The sequence below is a fragment of the Pyrus communis genome, chromosome 5, assembly GCF_963583255.1.
Source record: "Pyrus communis chromosome 5, drPyrComm1.1, whole genome shotgun sequence".
Classification (NCBI taxonomy): Eukaryota; Viridiplantae; Streptophyta; class Magnoliopsida; order Rosales; family Rosaceae; genus Pyrus; species Pyrus communis.
In genome coordinates this window covers 2,555,581-2,565,136 of record NC_084807.1, presented here as the reverse complement: position 1 = coordinate 2,565,136, position 9,556 = coordinate 2,555,581, and the positions used below count along the sequence as shown (strand labels likewise).

At 37.5% G+C, this 9,556-nt stretch overlaps 1 protein-coding gene across 1 annotated transcript; it reads right to left on the bottom strand.

Annotated features, from left to right (window-relative positions):
- Positions 1 to 4,217: 4,217 nt before the first annotated feature.
- Positions 4,218 to 8,975, bottom strand: LOC137733233 (65-kDa microtubule-associated protein 5). Its single transcript, XM_068472383.1, has 10 exons — positions 8,856 to 8,975; positions 8,273 to 8,722; positions 7,951 to 8,166; positions 7,587 to 7,742; positions 7,316 to 7,475; positions 7,067 to 7,218; positions 6,256 to 6,343; positions 5,171 to 5,244; positions 5,002 to 5,076; positions 4,218 to 4,554 (listed from the first exon to the last, which is right to left on the bottom strand). Exons 1-10 carry the CDS (start codon positions 8,922 to 8,924, stop codon positions 4,297 to 4,299), a joined length of 1,698 nt encoding a protein of 565 aa, XP_068328484.1. The 5' UTR covers positions 8,925 to 8,975; the 3' UTR covers positions 4,218 to 4,296.
- Positions 8,976 to 9,556: the final 581 nt, after the last annotated feature.

Here is a 9,556-nt window from a genome sequence, read left to right as displayed (position 1 = left end):
TGTATGCCTTGACACGTCAAAACTTTAATGCATTGGTGAACATTTGTTTTTACTGAAATTTTGATGTCTACAGAAGGGACTAGCTTTAGTGTGATTAAACCTCACTCGCCTCGACTATGGGGCTCGCTAGATAGTCTTAGTGAGACCCCCCGACCACCACCGGATTGCTAAGACCCTTCTTTTCTCTCCCGTTGTCCCACTCGACTCCTCATCCTGCTTGATAACCTTGCCAAACCATCCCAAGACCACCGCCGCATCCTCGTAAATCACAGCTTCCTCTGTCACTTTCTCTTCTTAGTTTTCTTTAATTTTGTTTAGAAGATTCGTGAAATTATTACTAGGTTTTGATAGATTTTTGTTTTTGATTGATTTGTGGGTTTCATTGATTTCTCAGATTTGATTGGTTTCTAGGTTTTAATTTTTGGGTTTTGATTGCTACCCATTTGTTTTCAATTTATCTGGTATTTTTCCTTTTATGAATTGAAATACAAAGTTGTTCAATGTAAATTTTGATATGTTTTGTTATTAACTCATTAATTTCTGCAGGTATATGATCTTACCCAATTAATTAGTACCTTTTACATTAATGCTTATGGTAGTCTTACAAAAATCCAACGAATTGAATGGAACTGTCGGTGAGGGTGAGGGTGAAACCAATGTTCAAGAAATCTTATACTCGTTCATCTTCTAAACTGCAAATTTGGTTCTATTTGCTATCAATTTGAGTCGATGAAAGTTTGATAATTCTCCAAGTTGCAGAAGCACCTGCAATTCGTGAAAAAGAAGAGGGCTATGCCCTTTTATTTTTTCATATATTCATTTTGATATTTTTAATAGAAAATAAATTAAAATATAATAATAATAATAATAATAATAATAATTTATTGTTAATCTAGCTTCTTAGTCCAACACTGCACCAAACGCTTCACTAAGCTAGTCCAACTTAGTCTAGTCTAAGCTAGTCCAACATAGTCCCTGAAGCTAGTCTAGTCCGAGACAGTCCAGTGCAACAAATGCATCCAAAGTTTTCAAGCCCTTTTCATTAGTTTTCCTTAAAAAAAAAAAAAAAAAAAAAAAAAAAAAAGAGAATAACTAAATATTAAAAAAATTATGGGTTAATCTCAGTTTACTACCCTGAAATTTCTTGGTTTTCAACATTTGATACATAAAGTTTTTTTCATCCCAGAGTAGTACCTAAAGTCATAATTTTGGGACACTTTCATACATCCGTCAAGGTTGCTATTAAATCAACCGTTAACTGGTGACGTGATGCCCACGTGGACAATGATTGGGCGCCACGTGTTAATAAGGGTCTCACGTGGATATTAAAAATTAAACATTAAAAAATTAAAAAAAGAAAAGGGTGTCTTCTTCCTCAAACCCCGACCCCCCTCCCTTCCCCCTCCCTTCACTCCTCTCCACCTTCCCAACCTCTGCACATCCATCCTTCCCCCCCTCTCTCTTCGACTCCACCCACTCAACCCTCATCTTCTTTGACAAACCCGTGAACTCGAATGAGCGTGCCCCACCTACCAGATTTGATGGCAAATCTCAAGAAAATCGACCACAAATCTGGAGAAAAGCAGAGGATCAAGCCGCATTCGCATCTCCGACTTCATTCTCGAGTCGATTGAGCTCGACCTTGACCGAATCCGAGCGGTGCAAGAGGTTTATGAGCTCGTCGCTGTCCATACTAGGCCTCCTGAATCCTCTCCTCCGTGATGAGCTCTTCCCCTCATTGAACGATACTGAAATTATACCGGCGGCGGAAGTGTCCATTACCCGTGAACCAGTGCGGGGAATCAAATAGGAGATGAGGGTTAGGTGGGTGCATAGGAGATAAAGGAGGGAGAATGGAGGGAGGGTTGGGGGGTGAGGTATGGCGGCGGTGTCCGTTACTCGTGAATCGGTGTGGGGAGTTGAAGAGGAGATAAGGGTTAGGTGGGTGCAGAGGAGAGAAAGGAGGGAGAAGGAAGGGCATGGTTGAGGAAGAAGATGCCCATTTTTTTTTCATTTTTTTTTATGTTTAATTTTTAATATCCACGTGGGAACCTTATTGACATGTGGCGTCCAGTCATTGTCCACGTGGACGCCATGTCACCAATTAATGGTTGATTTAACAACTTAGACGGATGTATGAAAGTGTCCCAAAATTATGACTTTAGGTACCACTCTGGGATGAAAAAAACTTCATGTATCAAATGTTGCAAACCAAGAAACTTCAGGATAGTAAACTAAAATTAACCCAAAAATTAAATATCATCTACACCTTCTCACTTCTAATCCGGAATCCTAATTCTTCAGTTTGCTCTACTAAGATCTATTTTGCTTTTGATCGGAAATATGCCACATTTAAAATTTTATCCAAAGGTTAGAAAATTAAAAATTGAGAGGAATAAGAGTTACTTCTTCCGGATTGGTTTAGATAACGAAAATATAATATTGGTTTTTTCAATTTCAACATTCTTTTGTGAGAAGACAATTCAAAATTAAAGATTTCAAGAAACTTATTTCTTACAAGTAACACGTTTGAATCATGTTCAATTATTTTCCATTTTGTTTTTCTCTTGGAAATTGTGAGTGATTTTGTTGATTGTAAAGATAATGATGGTCCTTGGTTACAATGTCCAAATTTTAGTTGGAGAAGACGATGACATAAAGCCATTTACAGTGAAATTGCAACCTTCGACAAACCTCTATATTTTTGTAAAGATTTAAGGACTTATCTTTTAGTATCTTTTATCATATACCGTCGTTGCAACCTTAATTGTGAAAACTCAAAAATGCATCCATGTAATTGTCTATAAATCAAGGGATCATAGATTTAGCTTATAGAACTTCACTACAGGAATTTTAAACACTTCGGTTGAACTAATCAAATTTGATTTTCTATTCTTTTGTGCTGATATGGTTTGTGCATTTAGTAGTGTCCATGCGAGGGAATGTAGTATGCAATTCAACTGTACAGCTGAAAAATATTTATATTTCTTGGAAAATATATGCATGGATTGCATGCATAATTTAGCACATCAGCCACACTTCCATTATATAATTTTTTGTTTTTTTTCCAAATTATAAACCAATTCATCAATATCATATATGGACAGATATACTAAGAACTAGTTTGAAAATGTTTTTCAAATGATTGAAAGCGCTTTGGTAAAATTGATTTTAGGTTTCAAAAGCACGTTAAATGTTTTTTAGTTTTAAAAACATTTTCACCTAAAACATTTTCAATCATTCTAAAAACAATTTCAAATGAACCCTAACATCAACATTTACAACAAAATTGGCTCTCAATCATCCCAATGAAAGACTTTAACAACCAAAGAAGCCACCTCATGGGCGGCTTTGTTACGCTTTCCAGGGGAGAACCCAAATACAATGGACTACAAACGGAAAGCTAGTACGCGAATGTCACGATCAACTCCTTCGACCAACATCTCCGTAGTCTCCCCACATATGCCACTGCCTTTGCATCTGTCTCTACCTCCACGTCGTCCACGATAGCAAAACCTCGCACCACATAGGCTGTCAAACCCGCACGAAGGTCATTCATAGTTGAAAAAAAATAAATATTGGAGTCACGATGCAAGAGACTTGCAGCCCAATTGCTTAAGAGTGTTATACATGCGATGTCCTAAAATACGTGTTCGAGTGGCCCTTAAAGCCATATCGCTTGCACACAACAAAGTCACTTTATGATGTAATATTCATTATCTCTCTTTATTGATTCTATCAAAAAAATAACTATAGGTTATACATTGCAGATATGGGCGCAATCAAGCTAGGTAGAGTAATGTACGTGCTACCCTTCTTGTGCTTTAAGTCCGAACACCTTCTAATCATAGTTTAGAATAGATTAGAATATCGCTCGAATAATTAGGTTGTGCATTTGGTTTGATGTTTAAACTTTGCCTCCACATTATGTTAGCATTTAATCTCAAATCACGGTCTCCATATTTTGTTAATTTCCTTTGGTATGTCACATGTGAGATTTGGCTACAATCATGTATTTGATACAATTAGCATCTCGACGGTCAAATGGCGATTATATTAAACACATACATTCATATAAATTATATCTGACCGTTAAATGGTGATTGTAGTTAATACATGTAAGTATTGTGATCAATCTCATCCGATGTGTTGGGGATGTAAATCAAGCCACAAAACCTGGTAGTAAGAACAATGACACTATTATTCAAGATCCTTTCGATAACATTGTCGACATGTAGTGAATGGAAGAAAAGAAAAAATCATTTACAAGCTATTAAAAAGCAAGATATGTGCTCTTCAGTTTCTCCGAGATACTGAATCATCCTTGGGAAGAGCAACGTAGTTAATGGGCGTTACGTTATGTGCCCTTCCGCTTTCCTTGCGTTCCTTTCCAGCTGAGACTCCATGACGGCCTAAAGGTGTGCGGCGATTGATTGGTGTGCCAACCATGGTGTTACCACTTGTGCTCTGTCCCAATGGCTTCTTTGTAGAAGGCCTTGAACCAAAGATTGCCTCCTGTTCTGCATTATGTTGTTCTTGAAGCCGTTTTTGCTCCTGTAAAAATTAACCATGGGCCAAATCGTTATTAGCTTTTTCTCCTAATTTCGATTGACATGTCCCGCACAATCCATTAGAGCAGCAGAAACAATGCATTTGCGGAATGAATGGCGATGAATAGCAATAGCATGCATAGCAATTAGGTACACAGTTGGCAATAGATGAATTTTTATCAAGATGATCGATCATATCCAGGAGTCATGACAGAAACACAGATATGAAGAGACTAAAGTCGCCAAATTGCCACAGAAAAATGAGATTATATCTACTTTCCCAGTAGCAATTACGCTACATTTAGCATTTTATGCAACAGATTAAACTATAGGATCAGAAGATGGGCAGTGGACATTATTTGCATTGCAGAAAGAATGAAAGTCTGGATGGCAAGGTGTTTCATCTGCATATTAGCGAATGGTTGAGTGAAAGTAGCAAGTCCAGGCATACCCGAGATTTACGCTTCTCCTCCTCTCTCTCCTGTCGTTGTGCAGTGTACTCCTCCAACGTATGTAACAAGGGAACCTGAAATTCGTGTAGTTGTTGGACTAAGCACAGCAGATTAAGATAACATAGAAGTTCTAAAAACAAAAACATCTAATAAACCATATTGGATTACCTTGTCATATAAGAAAGGGATTCCTTTCTCAATCTCCCAGGCTTTAACTTTGGCAGTCAAATTTTCGATGATAGCTAGTAAAAAAAGTATTTGTTGTCAATAAATAAACTTCCGATAATCCCTAACAATGCTACATATAATAAACACAGAAAGAGAACCAGGCACTGCAAGCACATGGAACTTCATTTCAATATAATTTCAGTTTCATGAAATTGTAGTTCCATAACCAAACAAAAGTGCCTCTTTAAATATTTTATGCTCGAAGGCTCAAACAAACAAAAGTGACTTGCAGATTCAGTTTTAGCAACAATTAACTTCACTCAAACCCAAATAGATCCCGCTCTCGAACTTGGAGTTGCAAGTAGCACAAAATTTCTCTTCTTTATGGAAATTTAGGAGAACAGAATAAAGAGTGTCCAGTTGGTTGCTTCCCCACAAAACCAGGTCTGAGAAGTATGCTTTGTTTCTTCAAAGTGTAGAAATTTCGAGAGATATGAACCAAGGTTTTCAGTCGAGAAGAACAAGATCGCGGAAGTGAAATCTAGTTACACATTTTTCACCTCACAGTGAATGATAATTTCTGAAAACAAGCAAGCATGAATTCTTTTCCTTAATTTTGCTTCTCCGCAGGTCATAAAAGTGAGTATTTTTTTTTTATAAACGAACAAGTATACTCACCATGAATTCTATGCACAAACTATGAGGTATGATGATTATCAAGTAAACTGAACAGATAAATAAACAATGCACCTTAAGTACAGAAATAAAAATACAGAAGGATATAAAAAAATGTCAAAGAAATGATACAAAAAAATACTTTCAAACAAATTCAAATGCTGTTATGCTACAAATAAACAGTAATACCAAAATTCAGGAGTGAGTCATTGGGAAGTCAAAGTATTCATTACTTCTTATATATGAACCAAGACCCTAAGTTGGCCAATAAAATCATGTAAAAAAAAAAATGGTCAAATAAACATCTTCAGGGCATAGAGAACAAAGTACAGATAAAAGTGAAAGCACATTTGTCTAACAAGTATTTTATAAGAGATCCAAACTGCTCTAAAACACGATTAAGTGCTCACATGGTATTTTTCCAGCCAGAATCCGTGCTTTCTCAGCACGCTTTAAATTTTTGTGTGCTCCTCTTCCTGCGCTGTAGCGATTTTCATCCTGAAAGAAAAAAAGAATAGAAAATTCAACTTAAAGAAAATTTCTTATTTCTTCCTGAATAAGCTCCAATATGCTATAAAGGAAGTCACAAATGATCAGGGACTTAAATAGCCCAAGCAAAATTGTCCATGTATTGAACCTTTCTAAGACCATGTTTTGTTACCTCTTCAATGAGGAATGCCCTTCATCATTACTACTACTAGTACCCTACTCATTTTCAGGCTTCCCTTAACAATTGCTTGTTTAACACAAATCATATCATTATCCACAATACCATGTTAGCTTAGTTGAAACTTTGTTATTTTTTTCTTAACTTCTAAATAAATGGAATCGCTTCTCATCCGTTCACAAGTTGTTACAACTGCATCTCAACTTGTCTAAACCTATTCCACCAACATGTTTCTTAGATACACAATAGCTGTACTAAAAAATTATAGCTTAAGGAAATTCTATTCTATAGTTTTCCAACCTTATTGGTATTGTTGACCAGATGATTCTCTAAAACCCGATCTCCACTTCAACCCTCAAGCCACCACAAATCTACAGGTAATTTCTCTTCCATCACACTCTCCGTGGTCTATGCATATGATTAACCCAAAATACCAAATATGATCACTCTTAGTCTTTACTCGTTTAGTCAGTTGACCAACAGGTTATATACTCTGAGACCGTTGAAAATAATAGTTCTGAACAAAATGTAAACTGTTATTTTTATACTTTTACCTTTTCATATTCATCAAGCCACTTTTCCTCCTCAGATGCAAACTTGCACTTCTCTACCTTGTCCAAAATATCCTTCCTGCTTAAAGCTTGCTCTTTGGCCCTTAGAATCTGATCATCCATGCTTGAAAGCAGATCAGACAAACTAACACTACCTGTAAATCCATATGCAATCATATTTCACCATCATAATTGAAAAGTTTATTTTAGAGCTATAAACAAGGGACCAAGATTATAGAAGGTTGTTAAGACCAGAATCTATGAGACTGCTGAGGATCTCTCTAGCTGAATCACTATCTACATCCATGTGGACCCCTCTGTAAATTTCTTCCAGCTCACTTTGCCTCTTGAATACCAACTCCTTCATCTTGCTGGCTTTCAAAACATTCAACCTCTCAACTTCAACCTCAGTCTAGAAACAGTGAATTTCCGGTCAGTCATTACTAACAGAGTCATTAAGATTTGCAGCACAACGTTATTTATGCGAGAAATTTTAATATAAACTGGAGATGATATTTAGCACCTGTTCAATGACATCTAGGGAAAGGCATCCTTGCCTAGACACCTCATCAACTGAGGAAGAAATTATGCTCGTAACATGGTCAAATCTTTTCTGTTCATCAATTGGTGTCTCAATCAGATTCCATAGTTCTATCAGTTTGCTCCCAAGATATTTTAGCTACAATAAAACATATACCAATTGAGTAAGAAGAATTTCGAAAAAAAATGGAAGTGTAACAAAGTTAACTTCCGTGGAAGTACTGGGAAATTAAAGTGCGGAGTTTTACAGACTAATTCTAAAAAGTAATAATACATTGCCAATTCACGTAGGTCACCTTATGTATCAAATAGTTAGTGACAGAGAAAAGAGATCAATATTGAGTTACCTTTTGCAGTCTTTGTTGTTTCTCTTGCTTTAATGAATCAGTCAAAGTCGTCAATCTGGCAAGAGTATCATTACTGATGCTCTTGGACTGAGCGGAGGAATGATCCGTCAAGCTTGGGTGAACTTTGTTGATTGTCTTACAGAAATCAATTGACATTACAACCGAGAGTTCATGGATGATGTTTACATTAGCACTTACTCTCTCTAGACGCAAAACCTGCACAAAGGATCCAGAAAAACCCAATTGCAAACACAAGAGAAATTCAGAACCTGAGTTAAATTGAAGACTATCGGTGAGCCAAAAGCAGAACCCCAAGTATTACCTTCTCTCTTTGAAGCTCCTCAAGTTGTGACTGAAGGTCCCGCAACCTCTTCACACTCAAATCGCGCTCGTCAAGTCCTGGATCATCCACATTCCCAGACACGCCAGCCCCGGCTATTTCAGCCGAAATCCTTGCAATCTGGGACAGAACTGCTGAAAACTCCTTGACCCTTTTCTCCTTCTTCAAGATCAATTCGTCCAGAACAGGTTTGAGGGTAGACAATTGATCTTTGAGAGTCCCTCTTCCGCAAGAAAAGGAGTCAACTTCTCCAAGGGCCAAAGCAATGGCCTTGATCTGGGCTTTGCTGTCCGCTAAGTACTGGTGCAATTCGGCACTGTGCTTCCTGGTCATTTCCACCTTCCTCCGGTAAATATCGAGACACTCTTGCTCAAGCTGTAGAAGCATCTTGTCCCTCTGATCGTCACTCTCCCCAATTTCATCCCAAATTATCTGAAAAATTCAAAATCCAAAAAATCCCAATTAAACCCCTTAGTCCTCCGTCGCCGAAAATACCGAAATTCACCTGGAAAACGAAACGAAAAGAAAAGAAAACCAGCGAGCGAGAGAGAAAGAGAAATGGAACCTGCAATTCGCGTAGGAGCGAAGCGCAGGTGGTGCGGGAGGGAGAGACGGAAGAGGGCTTCGTGGTCATGGCGACTGACGAAACGTTAGGATAGAAGCGGCGTCGTTTTCAAGATTCGAGTAGTAGCAGCACCTGAGAATTGGAGGAGAAAGGCGACGAGCAACACCCTAGAGAGAGAGAGAGAGAGAGAGAGAGAGAGAGAGAGAGAGAGAGAGAGAGAGAGAGAGAAATGTGGTGGCGTTACGATTACGACACCATTTTCTGGGTTTGTTTGACGAAATTGGAATGTGATTAATTGTGAGTTATGAATGCGAGAGAGGGAAATGTTTTTTCGAAAACGGAACTGCGGATTTATCGGATGTTTTGGCGCCAAGAACACTGCCTTTATTTTGATATCCAGCTTTTTTTTCTTTTTTATTTTACCTTTTTTTCTTTTTCTTTTGGCGTCCATTATTTAAATGGATCCGGGCCTGGACAATGAAAGAAAAAGGCCCAATGAAGAGAATGTGATTGATGGGGGAGAGGTTTAACAACTCAAACAAATTTGAACTTCTGTTTTTTCCGTCTATTGTTATTGCATTCTGAAAAAGTCGTTTTACTCTTCTTCGTACACAAATTTTCTATTGTGTATTTTCAATTTTGGAACAAGTGATCAACCTTTATGAGATGTCAATAACAATTCATGTAAAGTAAGACTTAAT